The following is a 24,767-nucleotide window of genomic DNA, read 5'->3' on the forward strand; positions in this document are numbered from 1 at the left end:
TCTTTAGAGAAGAAAGGTACGATAATTGTTTTAGAGAGAGAGAGATATGCAGAAGACCTTTAACTCCAATAATGATGTCCATCTATTATGTTATTATTTATTTAAAGGGCATATGAGTATGTAAAAATCATAGATATTTTTCGTCGAGATATGAGGGAGAAATATATATGGTTATGTGCACAACAATGTTTTTGAAAGGATGTCCATTTCAATGTTATTCTAACCCGACTAGACTCGATAAATAATTTCAGAAATTAGGATGTAATAAGTAAAATGATTTTATTAATGACTTAACGGATGCAATACATAAATCTTGGAATAAGCATGTGAGGGTATTTTGGTAAAAGAATATTTTTTAAATGGTATTTTCGATGCAAAATCCAATTTTCTATTGTACTTTAGGGCAAATGTTAAAACAATCCTAAATAAAATATGGGGGTGACAATAGCATCTCTCTCCGTAAGAGGTGAGTTAATGTTTTGCTTTCTCTACTTTTGCACGGGCAACGAAGTTAGTTTTGAAATTCTTTAGAAAAAGAAAGATACAAACAAAAGCTATCTAAACTTTTGCACCGAAAGTTAGCCTGCGTTTGGATAGAGCTTCTTGACGACTTTTGCTCCTGCGGGGAGCTAGCAAACGTTTGGATAGATTTTTGCTTTTGTGCGGAGAGGTTTTTGCTCTTGCGGGGAGACGTTTTTTGCTCTTTGTTGAGAAGTTCCAAGGACCTGCTCTTCCGCGGAGAGGTTTTTTGCTCTTGCGGGGAGACGTTTTTTGCTCTTTGTTGAGAAGTTCCAAGGACCTGCTCTTCCGCAGAGAGGTTTTTTGCTCTTGCGGGGAGTGATTGAGCTTTTGCTCTTGCGCAGAGAAGTGTATCCACACAGGCCCTTAATTTATATATATCCCATCTCTTATAATTTTTATTTTTCTTTCTTTTACACCGAAAGTACAATAATTGCTTTAGGAAAAAAAAAAAAACAGAGAGAAACAGAGAGAAACGACGGAGATTATCTCATCTGTTATTTATTTATCTCTTATCTCGTTTGTTACTTATTTATTTAAACAAACAAAAGCTTCTTTTGCTTTCTTAAATCTCAAAGAGCTTTGATTTTATCTGTTTCTTCACATAATCTAAGAGAATTGATGGAAGAAGTCGTAGCAACCATTTTTCTTCGCAGATTAAATTCACTATTACGTGAGGAGTCCGAAATATTTGGTGGCCTAGAAGATGAAATCCTACTTCTTAAGTCCCGACTTTCAGATCTAAATTCTCATATCCAACCTTTCCAGAAGGAACTCGTTCAAATCGGTTACTACAGGCCTGAAGAAGATGGTGCCACGTCCAACATACTAAGTATCGAATTGGAAGAATCAATTCACAATTGGTTGGTTAGGTTCAGAGAAACCATCCATGACACTGATGAATGTATCGAGCTATTCATCATTCGGATGAATAATAATAATAATAGTAAAGATGGGTTGGACGACTCAGATCGAATAGTGGCTACTGCTCTGCTCGGATGTGAATTGAGAATTATCAATGAATGTCTCATTGAAATTCTGGATGCCAAGTCTCAACTGGATATCTCAATTGCATCGTTGTTAATCAAACATAGTGCTATTATTGATGATGAAGGTGAAAATTCTTTTATACATAAATTTTTTACTTTACCAATAGACCTTAAATTCTGCTTCATTTACTCTTGCTTTTGGTTGAGCTATTGATGGCCGTAGGTCTAATTGAAGAAATTCCAGGAGAGAGAATGGAGGATATTGTCCAAGGCAATATCAACAAGTTAATTGAACTAGGAATGATTCAAGTTCTAGAAGACAATCGGCCCGACCTTCTTGATTGCTCTGTTCCCAAGCCATATCGTCACTTTGATGTAGCAGGAGATAATTATTTGTACAATGACATTACAAGTATCCCTCTCAATATTTGTTGTCATGTACGTATGCATGCTGACCACAACGAAACAACATCCTTCTTGGAAAATATCCATATCTCATCAATTCGATCTCTATTTATTTTATTACGTTTCAAGAGCTCTCCTTTGAATCCCTTGGAAATAAAATTATACAATTTCAAATTGTTGCGGATGTTGGCACTTCATTGTTATAATAGTAACATTATAATAGAAGAAGTGGGAAATCTGAAACACCTAAGATATCTAGATTTGAAATGTACAAATTTAGAGAAGCTTCCAGAGAATATAGGCAATCTTCGAAACCTCCAAACTTTGAAGATTAGCATGCATTGGTTGAAAGAAGTACCAAGTGGAATTCTGAATCTCTTACAATTAAGGCACCTTGAATTAAGCAGTTACAGTTCTGATGAGCAACGAACTTTTGGCCTTATAGGGATAGGGCGAATGACAAACCTCCAGACTTTGAGTGGTTTATACGTCGGTGATGGCATTGCCAGTGAGTTAAGTAACTTAACCCAAATCAGACAACTTGGAATTGCTTATTTAATAGAAGAAGATGCAAGTGAGTTATATGTTTCTATAACGAAGATGACTGGACTTCTCTCCTTATCTCTATCAGCAACAACCTGTGAAGAAGACTATTTTCTCAACGAAGAACATTTCCTACCTTCTTTGGAACCATTCTCACCTCCGCCTCTCCTTCAAAAGCTTCGTCTAGTAGGGTGCTTACAGGAAATGCCTGATTGCTTCAGCTCCATGAAAAACCTCACTCACTTAGTTTTAACGTATTCTAATCTATTGGAGAACCCAACTTCTGTCCTTGAGTCTCTTCCTAACTTGAAATTTCTTGAATTCAATGAGGCCTATGAAGAAAGGTATATTGGTAGAGAGTTCTGCAGGTCTGGTGGGTTTCCTACTCTAGAGACTCTCATTATTCATTCCGAATCTCTAATTGAATGGATGGAACTTGAACAAGGATCATTCCCAAGCTTGAAGTTCCTCTTCTTTCGTTGTCCGAGTTTGAGAACACTTCCCGAAGGTTTGCAATTAATCACCACACTCCAAAAATTGAATATGGTCAATTGTCACGGTGATCTTGCACGGAAGTTGAGTCCTGATAGAGGCCCAGAGAATTATATGATCAAACACATCCCAAGGATAGAGGTTCATTGGTAAAATTCTTCCCTTTTAGATTTTATTTCTTGACAACATATTGATCGATGGTGTTAAAAAATGGTTGTTATTTATCAACTTATGAATTGTGGTTACAAGAGCTTTCTTTGTGTTAAATATATAGAGATGTTGGATGGTCATGATAGGTCTATAGAAATTTCTCAAATGTGACTACACTTTTAAACCCATTAATGTGGAAAGACTAAGCATTATGAAGCATTTTTTTTTTCTTTTTTATATTTTAAATTCATTAAAGAGGTCGAGATAAATTAAGAATGTCATCTCGGTCTTGGAGGCAACCAAGCGAGAAAGTCAAATTGAATCATTCGTGATCTGGGATGACTCAACCGATATTTTGAAATCTTGGCGAAGCTTTTGAAAAGTCAGCCTAACTAACCAACGTAATTTCATATTTTATATTGTTTTCTAATACTTTAAATGGTTGTGATCTATATAAGATATGATTTTGTGGTTGAGCATTTGAGCATCTGTTGAATTGAACCACCTTTTAATAGATAATAATCATTTAAATATACATACATACATCTATAAACTTCCAATTCGAATTTGAGCATCTGTTCGTTCCCCTACAATGAAAATACAGGGATTGGTAAGTATATTGGAACGTGCACTGTCCGAATTATTCAACCACTCTAGTAATTCTAAGTAGACATCTGATTTAACAAACAACTAGTTTGTAATTCAAAATTAAAGTTAAATCATAAAAAAGAAAAATGAGAAGATCATTAAAAGAAGAATGAAGATAAAAAAAAATCTGATGATAACAGTGGTCCAATCTCTGATTGGTAAGTATATTGGAACGTGCACTGTCCCATTAGTGTTTTGTTTTCTTTTCTATAACAACCATTAGGGTACATAGAGAGACATGGACTGAATCTCTGACTCCCATATTTTCTTTAATAGTTGAGAAAAATTCGTGCATTGCCAATAGTGTCTTAATTGGAAAAACATGTTTTAGGAATTAAAATGAACACTATACAGGAAAGAGAATTTTAACATAAGTTGCCCACGTTTTGGGAAATATCTAATAAAAAAATAAGTCATGGTTGAGAAATAGTAAAAATCGGAGTGCCAATAGAAACTCTCTATCTTCTCTTTTTTGTTTTGTTTTGTTTAGATTTCTATTTGTTAGATATAGGATTTTATATGAACCTAATTCTAATTGTAAACACTTGCTGAAGTTGAATATGTTATATTTCTTTGTAATGTTGAGGTAATACCTTAAATCAAACTTTTGTAATGTTAGAATGGTGTATTATAATATTCAAGTCCATGCTTCGCGACAAAGGGGATATAATACAAATACCCGTTGGACCAGGGTAGGTGATTTTGTATGAAATCACATGTTTGGGTAAACATATCTTCTTTATATTGTTTGTAAACACCTATTAAAAGGTACTGAAAGATGAGTTGCATGTGAAAACATTCTGCACATCAAAGATGTGTTGCTTTAGCCAATGAACTTCTTTGGATTTGAAATTTCAAATCATATGTTCTCAGAAAACTAGTTTTTTTTTTTCTTTTCCCGATCCATTTGTTTCTCAGAGAAATGGGGACCAAAACAGGATTTTGTATTCTTGATATTATCAAAATCACATTAATTTTTGAAAAATTGCATCTATATTATTCATAATTGATTCCAAGAGACATGGACTTAGTGATGAAATTTTAGCAGAATATTACACGTACTTAATTGATTCCAAAAGAAATGGATTGATTAGATCATCAGTACTCAATGGGGGTTAGTTTTGATTAGTTTGCATATCATTGATTGTTTAAAAAGAGCTATGGCATGATACATGATACAAGGGTTTGATACTTCTTTTCGAGAAAAGATTTGTTGTGCAGATGACTATGAGCTTAGACCTACGTATTTGTAGTAGATAGATTGTTTTGTCATTACATGGAGTGTATCATTCCATTTGTTTTAGCTGATATAGAAAAATATTTATGAATCTTTTGATTCAGTATGAATTCTAAATCTTACAATTTCTCACACTGATTTGATTTTGACAACATTGCTGCACACATGCATGGGGTATTTTTCTCTTGATGTTCTTTTCATTGCTTATTTATTCATCTTTATAAAGGATATGTTTAATCTTTTGTTATTGGTACAGGTGAAGGATAGCCTAAGGAATGACCCCAGATACAAATCTGTTAAGCATGAAGAAAGAGATTTTATTTAACGAGTATATATCTGAATTGAGGATTGTGGAAGAGGAAGCTGAACAAGCAACAAAAGCCAAAAGGGACGAGTTGATAAGCACACATGTTTAACTGTTTGGAATGGGTTATATACAAGGTGATGCTGAACTATGCCCAGGTAACCTAAATGTGAAACTTAGGTTCCGAAGTTTGCACATAACCAATCAATATGATCATGTGGTCATTGATCTGCACACTTCAGAGTGATCCCAATGATTTGATGAAGGGATTCATTTTTGGATGATGACAGATATTGGTATAGATGTTATATGTTGGGTTGCTTGAGATTATCTTTGTGAAAGATAATCTCTTTCTGAAACTTCTGGCAATGTCAAATGAGGGTTTCAATTTGTGATCCTCTTTCGGTAAGGCTAGATATGTTGGAATGAGCTCTTTGTTGAGAGTATGTTCTGGATGGTGAAGAAATGAAGATAATGCGATTGAAAGCTCTTTGTTCAGGTAGTTTCCAAATCTTACCTTGGCTAGTTCAATGATGTTTGGTGGACCATGCAAACACTTGTGAAATGGCATTAAATACCCTTATTTTTTGTGTGGTTTCACACAAAACTGGATTCACACCAAACATTTCTTCTCTAGAAGTCTATTACTTCAAATTAAATCTCTTATTTTGGCTAATAATGGTATCAAATTTGGATTTGTTAATTATTCGGTGGGGGGGTTCAATTCAGTTAGTTCGAAAAAAAATTCGGGAAAGTTTCGTGAAAAATCGACAAAATTTTGGATATTATACAAAGTATGTTTTTGGGTTTCTTGCCAAAACCCAACATCTTCAAACTCTCATCTTCAAACTCTCTAAAAACCCTGTAAAAAATTAAAATTTTGGAGGTGAAGGGTAAAAAGGTTCCTATGTTCCCCGATTAATTGAGGAATACTCAATTAATTCATCAATTTGCCGATTTAATTGGTTAACCCCTAATTTGGAGAATTTTACATTTTTTTTGCAAAATTCATAGAGTTTTGTGACTATCTAATTGAATCCCAAGTTTCTAGTTTCCTGGTTAGTACCTACTTCAAGTTAATTAAATATAACTTTTGTGCCTGCATATGCATTTTTAGGCTTCTTGGATTGAATTAAAGCCTAAATTGGAGAAAGATTCCCAAAGGCGTGCTATTAACTCTGAATTAGATCAAGCTGACATAGAAAAGCTCTTTCAGGAGCACATTAAGGCACTTCACAAGGTAATTCCACAACCATTTCATGTCACCTATTAGGATTTCCATATCAAAATTGTTGCTATTACACCATGTTGTTGATCCTGTAATTATTGAAGGTACACGCTCTTTGAATGTCCTAACTAGGATGGAGGCAATAAGGTTTCAAAGATCTCTATAATTGTGACCTTTTCATGTATCACATGCTCTTCTATTTTGCTTTGTTGTGTGGAACAATTCGATGGAAAAAACTTTGAAGCACCCATCCCGCTTTAAAATTTCGGTAGAACCCTCTCGCTTAGATGACATGTGGTTCTTCGAGGAGGTATCCCAAATATTAACGAAAAATAGGGGTGAAATAAAAGCAAAAGAGGTTACGTGTTGTGTGGCTAGGAGGGTTCCTCCAAAATTTTGAAGGGTCCAGGCTGCTTCAAAGTCGGACTCCAATTTGATGGATACGATCATTTTAGAAGGGAATTTTTTACTCTACGATACTCACACGAACATATAACGAAATGTTATCAATCGTCATTTTTCACATACCATATGGTTATTTTAAGAATAATGATTTTCTGATGCCCCATCACAGAACCGTAGATCCTTTCCTCGGGATACGCAGAACCATAAATCTTTTTCTTGAGTATCTCGAGGCAAATAATCAACGGTTCTATGATGGGGGCATATGTCAGAGGGGGGTGTCAAAATCTCATGACTCTTATTTTAATTTTAATCTGATGACATAGGTTTTATGCTTGTTTCATGATGTCCTAAAGTTTCACACATTTCCCCAATTCCATCAATTCCTTCAAGAATCTATAATTACCACTCTTGTCAAAATATTTCAATTTCTCGGCCAACTTAAATAGACATTCAAATAACATAAATTCAATGCTTGATTTTCCTTTCAGCGATGTGCATGTGACTTCCAAACTCTATTAGCTGATGTTATAACTGTAGAAGAAGCTACCGAAGTGACTGAAGATGGGAAGACCGTTCTTACTTCTTGGTCGACTGCAAAATGCCTTCTAAAGTTTAATCCTAGATATTCGAAGATGCCAAGAAAAGATAGAGAATCCTTATGGCGTCGACATGCGGAGGAGTTGCAGCAAAAGAAAAAGTTGGCATCTCATACAACGGAAGACAAGCTTAATGCAGAAATAATAAGTAGAAGCTCACATGATTCTAGAAGGTCACCAATAATTTCAAGGAGAACTCATGGCCGGAGATAGCTTACAATGTAAGAAACTTTACATTTCAATTATTTTTTGAACTTGGTATTTGCTTAATTGGATTTCAGGGTCCGGCTATGAATTAAATGCCTAATTTTGGGGTTTCGCCCTTGTTTTGACAATACTTGCGTGCAAGGGCCTAGAGTTTCAGGTGATTGATTTTTCATTTCTAGGATAAGTCCCATTTTCGCGTCCAAGACATACATGTATTGATTTTTCATTTGCAATGTAGCATAGATCATATGTCTTCTTACATTTTGTTGCTTTTACAGGATGTATTGTTGTACAATTTTTTTGGCACATCTCCTCTAAAAAATCAATGAAATATGCTTTCTTTCCACAATAGAAAACGGATCCTATGGAATATGCTTCCTTTGGCTATTGCTTGGGGGGTCTGGAACGAGAGAAACAACAGAGTGTTCAACAACAAGAGTAGTACCTTTCATTCAATTTTCTTGGAGATCTAGGGTTTTTTATACCTTTGGTCAAAACAGAGCATAAAGTTCTTAGGAACTACTTTTGAGGATTTTGTTTTTAGATAGCACTCTTTATGTAATTACTAACACTATAATTTTCTTACCTTTGGTGCTCTTTGTGAGGCTTTCTCGGCCTCCTTGTTTTTTTGCCCTCTTTGATCAAAATATTATACTTCTCAAAATCAAGGGAGAGTAACCTACGTTTATATGAAGGAGCAAGACGTGCTTGACTCCGCTGCACCAAGTTTCACAAAATTTGATAAGACCAAACACAACATCCTTTGCTCTGAACTTAAGCAATTGGAACGTTGCTATAAAATGTACAAGACAAAGGTTATGGATTTGTGAGAATATGGAAGATTTTTTGAAGCCTATGTTTGACTATTGGAAGAAGTTGTGCCTTGTCCAAATTAGATGACTTGATGACTCACTTGTACAGGCGATGCAAGTTGCTAGTGGCAAAAAGGATTAGAGTTCACATGGTATCAAGGTTTGAACTGGGATGTTTGAGTTTTCTCTTCCTTCTTTTTTCATATTTGTTTTTTTTTCCTTGTTGTTCGACTTCATCACTTGTTCTAATATTTGGTTGAGAAGTTCCGAGTCATTCCTTGGCTTCTCTTACGTATTTAACATCTTCACAGTTATTCAACGAGGGTAACTTCGAGATGGCAACAACAACAATGTGCTTTGAAAGAGCTGGAGACTTGTACAGGGAGAAATGGGCACGGGCTGCTAGCCTTTGACCTTCGGGTGAACGTGTATTAAGGCGCCTTCCTCCTCGCCTTGAGGCGATCGCCAAAATTGCTTCCAAAACCTTTCTAACTTCTGATCTTCCCATCGATTCAGCTGAAATCACGCGATTCAAGATCTCCAAAGCTTCTTCATCTTCTCAATCTTCGATCTTTCGTTTCAATTGAGATTTCAAGGCATCGATTGACTCAGAATCCAACTCCATTAACTCCAACAATGGAGATTCTTTGTTCTTTATCTCTCTTCTACTTCAACTATGGAAATCGGACTTTCAGTTCTCACAGGAAAAACACAGAATTTCCCGATAATTAATGATGTTGCTGTTAGAATCAGAGCTCTAGTCGTGTTCTTGATCTTTCAAATTACAGTATTTTCTTTTCAACTTTCGGATTGAAACTGGAAGAAATCAGAACTCCAACCCCAAATTGAGAATTCAAGGGGAAATGTGATCGGGATTTCACAGGCAAGTCATCAGTCGTCGCAGTCTATGAGGTTATCAGGCAAGATAGTCAATGTTTTGAACGATTCAACTCATCTTAGACATATATGATATGAGATCCAACTCATCAGACTTCGCAGTCTATGAGGTTATCCGGCAAGACTATTTGACCTAATCCATCTGTAGGACTTGTCAAATAATGTCTTCTTACCACTCTGATTCATGCCATTTAAATCACACCAATGTCTCGTTCTGCCCATCCATGAGACCAAAATATCTCAGCTGTGGCATTAGAAGGTGAAACGATGATTTTAAACTTCTTGACCGAATGTGGTATGCCTTAGCGAAGTTGTTAAACTTATGTATAATTTCTGGTCATTTGACTCAGTAATGGCCAAATTTCTAAGCAATTTTTATCCAAGTCAGAAAGCGACCAATAGGTGACTTGGATATTGTTGAAGTGATGTTCAATGAGTTCTTTGCTAGGTCTAAGTTTCATTAAATTGATATGTTGAACTGTATTTTAAGCGGATCCCCCCGATTATTGAATAAGGCCTTAATGGTGATAAGAGCCTACTACAAGAAAAATCACTTTTAGTGACGGTCAGGATCCAGGATCTCGGCGGTAATAGTTTTAGAGACAGCCATATCAACCAGCCATCGCTACATCTCTATTTTCTGGAAAATGTTTTGCATGTGAAAAAAAATTTAGTGGGAAAAATGTATTTTTTTTCTTCTTGGTTACACATTTACCGACAGACTTTACTGTTATTGGTATATGCTATTTTCTTAAAAAAAAAAAAAAATTAAATTAAATTAAATTAAATAATTAAAATCAATATATTTTGATGAATGCATCCACACAACTTACTTGTCTGGGTCGATCAGCCTCAGATTGGATTGGGCTTCCAAAAAACCCCAAGGTCAAGTTGGGTCGGGTTAGGCAAATGACTATGGGTTTTTATACCCTACTTGAACTATTCTAATAATCAAATCATTAAATATACATATTATTTTTTTTATAAGAATCCCCATGAAGCATTGTTTTACAAGAAATCGAAGAGACCCCGAGGAGTTAAAAGCCCTGTTTTCTCTATTAGAAATGGATTCATTCGCAAGCGCATCCACGATTGAATTTCCCTTCTAGTAAGAATGCTTGAAAGACGGTGTCCCTCTCTAGAAGTGAGTCTCCTGATAGCATATATACAATGATCCATCCACCAAGGGAGAATGCCACCATTCAGGCTGTCAACTAGGAGTGTTGAATCCATCCCGCTAAAGACCCTCACCCCAACAAGATTGAAAGTCTATAATGCCTTCAACAAGGCTAAACATTGGGTCATGTTGTTGGTTGAACTACCAATAACCCGCTCACACAAATTCACCCTTCATCCAGCCTGCTGGAGGTTTTATCCAACGAACAGGGACTTACTTGTCTTGTGTGAGGAACTGGTTTCAAGGGACAACCATATACTTCTGCCAAAATGCATTCCTCATCTTCAGCTATGCACAAGATTTCCAAAAAAATAAAAATTCAATCTGAATCTCAATGAAAATGGGAGTTCCTTGTTCAACCCCAATCAATAATACTGCACCATAAGTAAATAATAAAAAAATAGTTTCAAATGAGCATCGATATCCTTGATTGAAATAGGACCCATAACCAACGAGAAAAATGTTGACAAAGCATGGATTCTGAAAAGATAGTAGAGACAAAAAATTCACAATGATTTAATCAGAACTAGTCAAGAGGGTCAAGTGTTTTGTGGCCAATAGGGCCAAGCGCAAGTGTGCTCATAAAGAGATTCAATCCACAACAACTTTGAGAAGCAAAGTGGAAAATGAGTACAAAGGCATTTGCAATTTCATTCCCATGTGTGCGACACCATTAGGAATCATTTTCTTATGATGTGTCATCAGGTTACTTAGTAGAATGAATGAGGGTGATCATGTGTGGCCCTATCATCTGTGACCAATCAGGAAGAATGATTGTGATCATCGTGTGTTCAAGCCCATATGTCGTCTACAGTTGAGCATGAGAGCACAACCAATCAAGACTTACAATACCTCAATGATAAATAAACAATTAAAGAAGAAACATAGGAGTTTTCAAATTTAATCTATTAAAACAAAAACAACACTAAGAGTGAAACAACTCTAACTTGAAAGTCATCGCACCACTTTATGAATAAAAGAAGAAACGGAGGAGTTTTGAGCTTTTTAGTTCAAGGGTACCTATGTTGATACAGACAACGTCTACATGAATGAAGTCTGGGATTTCTTGGAGAAAGTGAAGCATGGCGGGTGATGCACCCGCACTAACAATGTATTGGCCATCAGATCCATTGATACGAAGTTTGTGATGCATTGGATCAATGGTGATCATTTTTGTACGGTCATTAAGATCTTCCATGCATTGTATACAATGCCTCTTTCCCCATTCATGTTATATTATACTAAAAGGTAGCATGTGCAAACACACATGTATCAGAAGGGTTTATTTGCAATTTAAGATATTTATTAAAGATTTATGAAAATTACATAGTAAAAAAAGGATACTTTTGTAATTTTGAAAATTGAGCACCGTGATTATACTGTCGTGGGTTGCGATTTCTTGGGTTTTCCCCAAAATGATCCTGATTACATTAAATTTAAATATAAAAGTGGGGGCATTTATGTCCACTCAATTTTGACTTAACATATCTTCTTTATATTGTTTGCAAACGCTTATTAAAAGCCATCTGGATGCTCCATAGGAAAATGTACTAAAACTACTTGTTACATGTGAAAACATTCTGCTCATTAGAAAGATTAGTTGCATTTGCCCAATGAACTTCTTTGGATTTGAAATTTCAAATCATATGTTCTTAGAAAACTAGTTTTTTTTTTGTACCCTGATCCATTTGGTTCTTAGAGAAATGGGGACCAAAACAGGATTTTGTGCTCTTGACATTATCAAAATCACATTAATTTTGAAAAATTGCATCTATATTATTCATAATTGATTCCAAAAGAAATGGACTTAGTGATGAAATTTTAGTAGAAAATAACACCTACTTAATTGATTCCAAAAGAAATTGATTGATTGGATCATCAATACACGATGGGGGTGAGTTTTGATTGGTTTGCATATCATTGATTGTTTACAAAGAGTTATGGTATGATACATGATACATGGGTTTGATACTTCTTTTAGAGAAAAGATTTGTTGTGCAGATGACTATGAGCTTAGACCTACATATTTGTAGTACATAGATTGTTTTGTCATTACATGGAGTGTATCATTCTGTTTGTTTTAGTTCATAAAGAAAAATATTTATGATTCCTTTGATTCAGTATGAATTCTAAATCTTACAATTTCTCGCACTGATTTGATTTTAACAAGACTACTGCACACAAGCATGGGGTACTTTCTCTTGATGTTCCTTTCATTGCTTATTTATTCATCTTTATAAAGGATATGTTTAATCTTTTGTTATTAGTACAGGAGAAGTATAGCCTAAAGAATGAGCCTGTTAGGAAATAGAGACTGGAGAGATAGAAAACAGAGGAGATGGAGGAAATCACATTACAAATTGAATAACTAACTTGACTATTAAATAGCCTTACAAAGGAAACTGAAAAGCATAAATATAGCCTACGTTTTACAACTGCTATAACGTGGCAGAATACTAAATCAACAATTAACAAACATTCCTAAATAAAAGGACATGACAGACGTGGTGATAACTAACCATTTGACCACTAAGTTAAACTAACATTTCCTCCCTTAAACTGAAGGCTATGTGCTTCAGTTTACATCTTTCTCAGAATAGATTCCCAATTGTCCTCTCAACTTGGTAAAAGTGTGTAGCTTGAGTGGCTTAGTCATTATATCAGCCAATTGGTCATGTGTGTTGCAGTGCACTAATTCCACAAAACCATCTTTTGTAAGATCTCGAAGAAAATGAAAACGAACATCTATGTGCTTGCTTCGACCATGCATTACAGGATTCTTTGATAGTGCTATTGCAGAGCTGCTATCACATTGAATAACACATGACTTGCTTTGAATCTGATCCAGTTTTCCCAAAACTCTTTTTAGCCATACCGCTTGACATGCACATGAAGATGCAGCAATGAACTCTGCCTCTGTAGTAGACAAACTCACCACTGGTTGTTTTTTCGATGACCAAGAAATTGCCCCTGAACTTAATAGAAAAACAAAACCTGATGTACTCTTTCTGTCTTCTAAATCACCAGCATAGTCACTATCAGTGTAGGCAATAAGTTCATCATCTCCTCCTTTTTTGTAAAAGATCCCAAAATCTGTTGTTCCTTTTAAATAACGCAACACCTTTTTTGCTATCTGTAGATGTAGCTCAGTGGGATTCTCCATATACCTACTAATGATGCTCACTACAAACATTAAATCTGGTCGAGTGGCTGTGAGATACATGAGACTTCCTACAATCTGCTTAAAGTAAGTCTTGTCCACTTTAACTCCTCCTTCATCCTTCACTAGCTTGTAACCAGGAACAATGTGATTAAAAACAGGATTACTTTTATCCATTCCAAACTTGTGTAGTATTTCAGAGGCATATCTATTTTGATTAACAAAAATACCATCAGATTTCTGTAAAACCTCAAGACCAAGAAAGTACCTCATCTTACCGAGATCAGTCATGTCAAACTCATGCTTCATTGAATGCTTAAATTCTGCAAACATTGATTCATCATTACCAGTGAAGATTAGATCATCGACATACAAACTTACGATCAAGATTTTACCTTCCTTATTAGTCTTGATGAATAAGGTATGCTCATATTCACACTTCTCAAACACTTCCTTCATGAAATATGCTTCTATGCGACTATACCAAGCACGAGGTGCTTGCTTAAGTCCATAAAGTGCTTTCTTTAGTTTATACACTTTTTGTTCATTTCCTTTTTGCACATAACCACAAGGCTGCTCTACAAAGACTTCTTCATTCAACTCACCATGTAGGAATGCAGATTTCACATCCAATTGATAAATGGGCCACCCTCTTTGAGCTGCAAGGGCAATTACCAATCGGATTGTCTCCATACGTGCCACAGGTGCAAAAACTTCAGTATAATCCACCCCATATTGCTGTGTGTAGCCTTTCGCCACAAGTCGAGCTTTGTGCTTTTCTATTTCTCCATGTTCATTCAGCTTGGTTTTATAAACCCATCTTACTCCAATAGTCTTTCCTCCCTCAGGCAAATCTGTCAATTCCCAAGTACCATTCTTCTCTATTGCTTCCATTTCCATGTTCATAGCTATCCTCCATTTCTTACTTTTAACTGCTTCTTCAAAATAAATAGGATCAGCAACTGTGAACATAGCAAATTGAGCTTCATTTTCTTCCTCAAAAAGACCTTCTCCAGTTTCATAATTTCTCATCCAGACTAGTGGTCTGCGATGTCTTGTTGCAATATGAGAATCTATTATAGCAGTACCATCATCTTCAGCAACACCATCATCTTCATTTACCTCTGCATTTTCTTCTTCAGCAGCATCAAAATTTGATTCATTTTCTTCTTCTTCAGTATCACCCCATTCCAAATCACTTATAATAACTGCTTCATATTGCTTATCCCAGTCCCAGTGTTTGTCTTCTTCGAAAACAACATCTCGACTGATTATAATCTTTTGTGAAACTGGATCATAAAGCCTGTAAGCCTTTGATTCTTCACAGACCCCCAATAAAACACAACTAAAACTCTTGTCATCAAGCTTAGTTCTCTTATTGTCAGGTATATGAACATGAGAAATGCATCCAAAAACTCTAAAGTAATCAACTGAAGGCTTAACCTTACCCCAAGCTTCTTCTGGAGTCTTATTTTGAACTGCAAAGGTTGGACTTCGATTCAGAATATGCACTGTCCAATTTACTGCTTCAGGCCAGAAAGTCTTTGGAATTTTCTTCGTTGCCAGGATACTTCGAACCATATTCATGATAGTTCTATTCTTACGCTCCGCAACACCATTTTGTTGTGGTGTATATGCAGCTGTTAGCTGTCGTTGTATGCCATTTACATCATAAAAGTTTACAAACTCCTGGGATGTAAACTCACCTCCTCGATCAGTTCGCAGGCTTTTCAAAAGAGAACCGGTTTCCTTCTCAACACGAGTCTTAAAATTCTTAAAAACAGTAAATGCTTCTGACTTCTCTATCAAAAAATAAACCCATGTCTTCCTACTAAAATCATCAGTGAAAGTAAGTAGGTACCTTTTGTTGCTGTTGGAGATGGGTGTAATGGGTCCACAAATGTCTGCATGCACCAACTGAAGAATCTGTACGGCTCGCCAGGTGCTTCTTTTTGGAAATGGGGCCCTGTGTTGTTTCCCTACCAAACAATCCTTGCACAGCTTGGAAGGAGTCTGAAATTGTGGTAAACCATTTACCATTTGTCTTTGTTGAAGAGTCTTTAAACCTTTAAAGCTCAAATGTCCATATCTACAATGCCAAAGCTACACAATATCTTCTGTGATTGTGTTGAAACAAGTGGAGGCTATAGGCTGAGATAAATCATGCAAAACAAACATTCGATTTGAGGACATTTTCGAATTTATGATCAAACCTTTATGGGAGTGGAACACCTTACACTTGCCATGTTGAAATAAGATGGTAAGACCTTTTTCTTGCAACTGTCCAATACTTAGCAGATTATTCTTCAACTCGTGTACATAGAATACACTTGTAAGGATTTGCGTTATACCATTCATTTGCAGCCTAGCATTTCCTTTTCCCACAACAACCATGCTTGTGTTGTTGCCAAGCTTCACAGAATCTCGAAAATTTCCATCAAGATCTGAAAAATATTCCTTCTGCCCACACATATGATTGCTGCATCCAGAGTCTAAAAACCAAATATCTTCTCGACTAGCTTTGTTTTGATCCACATATGTCATTAACAACATCTCTTCTTGATTCTCTGTATAATTGCCTCTGTTTCTTTGCTCGGACATTCCCATGCAAAATGTCCATACTTGTGACAATTATAGCATTCCACTGTGGCCTTATAAAAAAACCTCTTGTTGCGACCTCTTCCTCTTCCTCTATAGTTAGCACGTCCACGACCTCTTCCTCCTGAGTGATCACCATGAGTAACCTTCAAGACCTGTTCTTCATCATCATGGGAACTCATGCGTTGTTCATGCACAATTAAACTACTTTGCAGTTCATCAATGGTTAGAGTATCAGTATCTTTTGATTCCTCAATTGAGCACACCACATAATCAAACTTAGGAGTCATGGATCTTAAAATTTTCTCAACAACAGCAGTATTACCCTTATCCTCACCATTTGCTTTCATCTTGTTGGCGATGGTAAGAGTGCGAGAAAAATACTCATTCACAGATTCTCCCGGTTTCATATGAAGAATTTCGAACTCCTTTCGAAGAGCTTGTAGATTCCCACGTTTTACTCGTGATGTACCTTGATATTTCTGTTTCATAGAATCCCAGATATCCTTCGAAGTTTTCTTGTTAAGAATTGTCTCCAGCAAAGAATGATCTAATGCCTGAAATAGATAGTTCTTTACTTTCAGATCTTTCAACTGTTGGTCTTCAAGATGCTTCCTCTGCGCATCAGTGAGAACAACATCTTCTGCTACTGTAGGAACTCCATTTTCTATCAACCCCCAATACTCCTTCGATCGCAAGAAGTTCTCCATGAGCATCGCCCAATGATCATAATACCCATCAAACTTTGGAATGGCTGGCTGTACAAATGAACTCTCTGTAGTCATTTGTAGATCACTTATAGAAGGCTGCTGCTTCTAATTAATCAGGCCCCTGTTATGGGGCTCTGATACCAATTGTTAGGAAATAGAGACTGGAGAGATAGAAAACAGAGGAGATGGAGGAAATCACATTACAAATTGAATAACTAACTTGACTATTAAATAGCCTTACAAAGGAAACTGAAAAGCATAAATATAGCCTACGTTTTACAACTGCTATAACGTGGCAGAATACTAAATCAACAATTAACAAACATTCCTAAATAAAAGGACATGACAGACGTGGTGATAACTAACCATTTGACCACTAAGTTAAACTAACAGAGCCCAGACACAAATCTATCAAGCATGAAGAAAGAGAGATTTTATTTAACAAGTATATATCTGAATTGAGGGTTGTGGAATAGGAAGTTGAAGTAGTAACAAAAGCCAAAAGGGACAAGTCGGTAAGAACACATGTTTTGCTATTGAACTGTTTGGAATGGGTTATATATTGAGTAACTTAAAGAGCACCAAGTTTCAAGAACACAAGAGGTGTCTCTAGCCTACAACCTTCAAGTAGCTTTGCGAAAAACAATTAGTGCCAATTGGCGGAAAGAGTTTGATTATATATCACCACATTGTTACATTTATCTTATCAAACATCTTTTGTACTTCATATCATCTTTTCAAGGGAACTTTTTCACAATGAAAAATTCTCTCATTGAAACACTTTTTTTTTTAGAATTAGAATAGGGCTATGATACTATGGTTGGCATTGTTCAACAAATTCTCTACGATAGAGAGGGGATCGAATGGTTTACGAAATAAGAATGTGAGCGTATTTTGGTAAAAAAAATATTTTTTTAAAGGGCAATTTCGGAACAAAATCCATTTTCGAAGTGTATCTATTGAACTTTAGTTTAGGGCACATGTTAACAAAACCCTGAGTAAAATTTTGGGTGCCAATGACATCTCACATCGAATTGAAAGAGGTGAGTTGATGTTTGAATGATGATGAATGCACAGGCTGACGTGGCCAGTTTTTAATGTATTATGATGAAAAGATCTATGATTCTTTGTACTTACTATGTCAGCCACGTACCAAATTGCAGACCCAGACCACGTGCATTGCATTCTCTTTTCTTTTGCACAGATAACCGGATTTGTTTTGGTATTCTTTAGAGAAAGAAGGTACAGTAATTGCTTTAAAAGAGAGAGAGAGAGAGAGAGATGGAGAAGACCTTGACGTCAATAATGATGTCCATCTCTTATCTCGTTTGTTATTAATTTAAAGAAAAAATAGCTTCTTGTGTTCTTAAAAATATTTTTTTAAAGGGCATGTGAGTAAAAACCATAGATATTTTTCGTGGAGATATGGGAGAAGTATACGTGGGTACGTTCACACCAATGTTTTTGAAAGGATGTCAATTAGTTATTCTAGCACGACTCGACACTATTAATAATTTAAGAAATTGGGACGTAATAGGTAAACATATTTTATTAATGACTCAACGGATGCAATACGTAAACATTCGAATAAGCATGTGAGGGTATTTTGGTAAAATAATATTTTTTAAATGGTATTTTCGATTCAAAATCCAATTTTCTATTGCACTTTAGGGTAATGTTAAAAAGGCCCTAAAATAAAATTTGGGGTGACAATAGCATCTCTCTTCGAAAGAAGTGAGTTAAATGTTTTTCTTTCTATTCATTTGCACGGACAACAAGGTTAGTTTTGGTATTCTTTAGAGAAAGAAGATACAATAATGTCATTAGAAAAAAAAGAAAGAGTAGACTTGACTTCAATGATGTCAATCTCTTTTTTTTGCACTGAGAGTGGGGTTAGTTTTGATATTCTTTAAAGAAAGAAGCTACAATAATTGCTTTAGAAAAAAAAAAATAGAGAGAAAGAGAGACGATGGAGACGACCTAGACTCTAATGATGTCCATATATCTAATAATTGCTTTCTTAAACCTCAAAGAGTTTTGATTTTACCTATTTATTCACATAATCAAGAGAATTAATGGAAGAAATCATAGTAAGCATTTTCCTTCGAAGATTAAATTCACTATTACATGAGGAGTCCGAAATATTTGGTGGCCTAGACAACCAAATCCTACTTTTCAAGTCCCAACTTTCACATCTAAATTCTCATATCCAACCTTTCCAAAGGGAACTCGTTGAAATCAGTTACTTCATGATTGAAGATGAAGAAGATGGTGCCACGTCCAATATAATAAGCATCGAATTGGAAGAATCGATTCACAATTGGTTGGTTAGGTTTAGAGAAACCATCTTTAACTTTGATGATTGTATTGATCTATTCATCGTTTGGATGACTAATAATAGCAAAGATGGGCTGGACGACTCAGATCGAATAGTGGCTACTGCTTTACTCGGATGTGAATTGAGAATTATCAACGAATGTCTTGTTGAAATTCTGGATGCCGAGTCTCAACTGGATACCTCAATTGCGTCATTGTTGATCGAACATAGTGCTATTATTGATGATGAAGGTGAAAATTCCTTTATACAAAAATTTATTACTTTACCAATAGACTAACTATGGTTTTATGCACACCAATGTTTGAAACGATGTTAATTTCAATGTTACTCGATAAATAATTTAAGAAAATGAGATATAAGTAAAAGAGTTTTGTTAACATGTCCAATACACCTTGAGAATTAGCATGTGATGGTATTTTGGTAAAAACATATTATTTTTGGTACAAAATCCAAATTTCAAAGTGTATTTATTACACTTTAGGGCACAAGTTAAGATGACCTTGAGTAAAATTTGGAGTGCCAATAGCACCTATCTTCGAAAAGAAGTGCATCTTTTACCCTTGTTGGCAATATCTCATTTTATTCTTGAAAAATTTATGAATTTTTCAATTTTTTTTTTTAAAGTAATATTCTCTGAATTTTTGAACTATTTTGAATAATTCATGTACTTTTAATTAAAAAAGACTAAAACATGTTTTTTACGAATTTTTATAAAACTCGATTGAAAAAAATACTACTGAATTTTTGCCGTATTCCGAACTGCTAACTAAGATCTTTATTCGCACGTAAATAAGTTGTTAACTAAAGGGTATAATTGTCATGGTGTGTGGGTGTCCGCCAACCCTCGTTTTCTATCGCCGAAACTCTGTTGTCCTCCCAAAACCCCTTTTGTTATTCAAACCGTTCGCTGGGCCGAAGAAACCCTCATTTTTATTCGATTTCGAAGTCTGGAACGCCGAATTTATGATCAAATTGTAACATGCCTAACAGTTGTGGTGATTGTATTCAGTTAGGAAGTTATAATTAGTGGGTTGCTGTAGAGTCTGCTGTAGAGAAATTAGTCCATTAGGTAGTTAGTGGGTTGTGGAGTAGAAGTTATGCAGTAGTGGGTTGCTGTAATGTGTAATCAGTTATGTGTAGTTAATAGGTTGCTGTAATGTATAGTCAGTTATGTGTAGTTAATGGGTTGTGGTGGAAGTTATGTAGTTAGTGGATTGCTGTAGTTAGTGGGGTACATTGTGGGTAGTTGTTAATAGCAAGTGAGGGATTGAATGAAAACAGCAAGTGGTTTTTCTCCAGATTAAATTCTGTCTAAGGAGGTAGGTTACCCTCGAAGTAACCATATTTACTTCCAAATTTGCTGAAATTAGCAAGACACATAACATTGGTATCAGAGTGGTTGATTCTGGAATGGCGGCGGGAACGCGAAATGCCAAACTCGATGAGATAATGGGTCTCTTGAAGGAAACCACAGAGATCCACGAGAAGATGCTTAATGAACTAATGATGAAGGTTTCGAGTATGGACACAAAATTTGAGCATTTCTCGAAAGAACAAGGCAAAGAGATAGGGGAGAGCTCGAGCAGAACTGTTAACAGACTAGATGAACCTCATCAATTTGAGGTTGACAAGGGAATTCAGACTCGGACAGTACGCTTGGAATTTCCAAGGTTTACTGGGGTGGATCTAGATGGTTGGCTTTATAGGGCAGAGCAATTCTTCGTCCATCAGCAGACTCCTTCCACTCAAAGACTGCTTATAGCCTCCTTTCACATGGAAGGTAAGGCACTCCAATGGTTTCATTGGATGGAGCGGTCAGGGGCGATTTCGACTTGGGAATCCTTTGCCTCTGCTTTGCAAATTAGGTTTGGACCTTCACCATATGAAGATCCAACGGCTATGCTGTCCAAACTGTGACAAACGTCTTCAGTGGAGCAATATCAAACACAATTTGAAGAATTGGCTAACAAGACGGAGGGTTTGAAAGAATCCTTCATGGTTAGTTGCTTCATTGGAGGGTTACGAGAGGATGTAAGACTAAGTGTTCAAATGCTTAGGCCCACATCTCTTTCTGAGGCTGTTGGGCTCGCTAGAATGCAAGAGGAAAAAGTGCTAGCTCGGCGACGACAAATCAAACCCCCAAACAGCATTAACACAGTTGCTACTTCGGGAGCTACTAACAAATCTTACACAATTCCTCTCAAATGACTCACACCGGTGGAGATGAAGGAGCGTAGAGATCGTGGATTATGCTACAATTGCGATGAAAAGTTCGCTCCTGGCCATAAATGTAAGGTTCAAAAACTTTTCCTTCTCGAAGGAAGTTGGTCGGACGAAGGAAATGAAGATAGGATAGAGGAAGGTGCGGAAATGGGAGATAACGAAGAAGGTGAGGATTCCAACAGCCAACCCCGGATTTCCTTGCATGCCATTGCCGGTTCATATGCTCCACAAACGATGAAAGTTAGGGGAAGAGTTGGAAAAAGGGAGGTAGTAGTTCTAATCGATTCGAGTAGCACTCACAATTTTTTAGATACAATGGCAGCCCACAAAGCGGGACTAAACATAAAAAAGGGTGACAAATTTGAGGTGACGGTTGCTAATGGCGATAAACTTCCTTGTGAGGGCAGATGTATGGGTGTGGGATTAACTTTGCAAGGTGTCTCAATAGAGGTTGAGTTTTATTTGTTACGCTTGGGTGGTTGTGAAGCGGTATTGGGAGCACAATGGCTTCAAACACTTGGCCCAATAACTTGGGATTTCTCATTTCTAACCATAGAATTTAACTATGGTGGGAAGAAATGTAAGTTGAAGGGTGAATCTGCTAAAAATATGGAGTTCTTAGATGAAGGTAACTTGCAGAAATTTAACAAGGAGGAGAAGTATAGCTTGCTTCTTCAAATTTGTTGCATGACGAAGAGTAGCTTGAATGCTCGTCCCGACACACGTATCCAAGCCATTCTTGATAAATTCAAGGATGTTTTCAGTGAGCCAACTGGGTTACCACCTCAGCGTCCGTAGGACCATAGAATTTTGCTTGAAGAAGGAACTAAGCCCATAAGCGTCAGACCCTATCGATATCCCCATTATCAAAAGGGGGAAATTGAAAAAATGGTTCGCGAGATATTACATTCAGGCATAATACGCCCCAACCACAGTCCCTTTTCCTCGCCCGTGTTGTTAGTAAGGAAGAACGATGATACGTGACGTTTATGCGTGGATTACCGTGCACTAAATCAATCAATAATCAAAGACAAGTTTCCTATTCTTGTCATTAACGAGTTGCTAGATGAATTACATGGAGCGGAGGTGTTCTTTAAATTGGATCTGCGTTCAGGCTATCATCAAATTAGGGTACATTCAGATGACATACCAAAAACAACATTCAGAACTCATGAGGGACACTATGAGTTCCTTGTAATGCCCTTCGGCCTCACAAACGCACGATCCACCTTTCAAAGTCTCATGAATGACATATTTGGACCATACTTACGGAGGTTTGTCTTAGTATTTTTTGATGATATTCTAATTTATAGCCACTCATGAGATGAGCATTTAACGCACCTCAGCGTAGTGTTGGGGTTGTTACGTTCTCACCATCTATTTGCCAAAGAATCTAAGTGCAGGTTTGGCTGTGAAGAAATCGACTACTAGGGTCACATAATTTCGAAGTTTGGAGTAGCGACGGATCCTAGTAAAATATCTACTATGGTGGAATGGCTGTTACCCTCGTCTCTAAAGTCTTTAAGGGGTTTCTTGGGTCTAATAGGATATTACAGAAAGTTTGTGAGAGATTATGGAAAAATTGCCAAGCCTCTCACTGACATGCTAAAAAAGAACTCTTTTCATTGGACTCCGGAATCTCAAGAGGCTTTTGCAAAGCTCAAAGAAGCTGTGACATGCCCACCTGTTTTGGCACTTCCAAATTTCAATAAGACCTTCATCATCGAGTGTGACGCATCAAGTTCGGGTGTTGGTGCTGTGCTCGTGCAAGAAGGAAGGCCTATCGCATTCTACAGCCAAGCATTGAAGGGGAAAGCCTCATTTTTCTCAACCTAGGAAAGGGAACTGCTGGCTTTGGTGATGGCAGTCAGAAAATGGAGACCTTACTTGTTCGGAAGAAGGTTTATAGTCAAAACAGATCATCAAAGCCTCAAGTACCTCTTGGAACAGCGAGTAGGGACTCTTTCACAGCAACAATGGGTATCTAAGCTCATTGGGTATGACTTCGTGGTGGAGTACCGAAGTGGTCATCTCAACAAGGTTGCTGATGCTTTATCCCATAGGAATGAAGATGGCGAGATTAAGGTTGTTTCCAGCCCTATTGCCACTTGGTTGGATGAGCTACAATCTGAATATAATGAAGATTCTGATATTCAAGACAAGTTGCAACAACTAAAGCAAGGATCATTGGATCCCACTCGTTTTACGGAACATAACGGACTTCTATTTTATAAAGGTAGACTCTATCTAAGTCCTCATTCACCTTTTAAAGAAAAAATCCTGCACAAGCTACATAACAGTCCCATTGGGGGACATTCGGGATTTCACAAGACTTTACAAAGGGTGAAAGCTGATTTTTATTGGCTTGGCCTGAAGGGTGATGTGAGAAAGCATGTACAAGAATGCGACATTTGCCAATGTCACAAGGCTGAAAATGTGGCACCGGTGGGTTTACTTCAGCCCTTACCTATCCCTTCTCGTATCTGGACGGATATCTCAATGGACTTCATTGAGGGCTTACCTTCATCTCATAACATGAACGTCATCATGGTGGTAGTTGACCGACTATCGAAATATGCTCATTTTATTCCTCTCTCGCATCCCTATACTGCGGCAATGGTGGCTAAACTCTTCCTCTACCACATCTTTAAGTTACACGGCATACCTGCATTAATTGTTAGCGATCGAGATCCGGCTTTTACGAGTGCATTTTGGCAGGAATTCTTCAAGTTGCAAGGTACCGAGCTGAAAATGAGTTCAGCTTACCATCCTCAAACCGATGGTCAGACTGAGATTGTTAAGAAGTGTCTTCAGAACTACTTAAGAAGCTTCTGTAGTACACGACCCAAGGAATGGTATCGATGGGTTTCCTTAGCGGAGTATTGGTATAACACCAATACACATTCAGCTACAGGTCTGACACCCTTTGAGGCAGTATATGGAGTGCCACCACCCCGTTTACAATCTTATATCAAGGGTACCACTAAGGTGCAAGCTGTGGAGCAAGTTCTGAAAAACATGGATCATCTTATACAAATCCTCAAGGAGAATCTTCAAGATGCTCAACAGAGGATGAAACAATTGGCGAATAGGCATCGAACAGAGCGCTCCTTTGAAGTAGGTGATTGG

At 36.8% G+C, this 24,767-nt stretch overlaps 2 protein-coding genes across 4 annotated transcripts; one reads left to right on the top strand and one right to left on the bottom strand.

The window, feature by feature from the left end:
- The first annotated feature begins 984 nt into the window (after nucleotides 1-984).
- LOC147397845 (uncharacterized) lies at nucleotides 985-10,115 on the top strand. 3 transcript variants are annotated; one of them, XM_086446876.1, is made up of 5 exons: nucleotides 985-1,633; nucleotides 1,732-3,097; nucleotides 5,240-5,786; nucleotides 6,405-6,527; nucleotides 7,409-8,387. In XM_086446876.1, exons 1-3 carry the CDS (start codon nucleotides 1,141-1,143, stop codon nucleotides 5,241-5,243), a joined length of 1,863 nt encoding a protein of 620 aa, XP_086303002.1. In that variant the 5' UTR covers nucleotides 985-1,140; the 3' UTR covers nucleotides 5,244-5,786; nucleotides 6,405-6,527; nucleotides 7,409-8,387. The 3 variants fall into 3 exon arrangements, 1 of the variants encoding a protein (XP_086303002.1); XR_015179609.1 differs by lacking the exons at nucleotides 985-1,633; nucleotides 1,732-3,097 and adding exons at nucleotides 4,229-4,860; nucleotides 8,847-10,115 and having other exon boundaries at nucleotides 7,409-8,695; XR_015179608.1 differs by lacking the exons at nucleotides 985-1,633; nucleotides 1,732-3,097 and adding exons at nucleotides 4,875-5,157; nucleotides 8,847-10,115 and having other exon boundaries at nucleotides 7,409-8,695.
- Nucleotides 10,116-16,312: 6,197 nt separating this feature from the next.
- Nucleotides 16,313-17,152, bottom strand: LOC147397846 (uncharacterized). The gene has a single exon (XM_086448881.1). It carries the CDS (start codon nucleotides 17,150-17,152, stop codon nucleotides 16,313-16,315), a length of 840 nt encoding a protein of 279 aa, XP_086305007.1.
- Nucleotides 17,153-24,767: the final 7,615 nt, after the last annotated feature.

Source organism: Akebia trifoliata, chromosome 7 (genome assembly GCF_017979445.1).
Source record: "Akebia trifoliata isolate Shusen 1 chromosome 7, ASM1797944v1, whole genome shotgun sequence".
Classification (NCBI taxonomy): Eukaryota; Viridiplantae; Streptophyta; class Magnoliopsida; order Ranunculales; family Lardizabalaceae; genus Akebia; species Akebia trifoliata.

Bases quoted from the DNA above. Each gene is read 5' to 3' on its own strand.
- LOC147397846 (XM_086448881.1), bottom strand. From the start codon at position 17,152: ATGACTACAGAGAGTTCATTTGTACAGCCAGCCATTCCAAAGTTTGAT.
- LOC147397845 (XM_086446876.1), top strand. From the start codon at position 1,141: ATGGAAGAAGTCGTAGCAACCATTTTTCTTCGCAGATTAAATTCACTA. The intron at 1,634-1,731 runs GTGAAAATTCTT...TGATGGCCGTAG, and splicing joins TGCTATTATTGATGATGAAG to GTCTAATTGAAGAAATTCCA.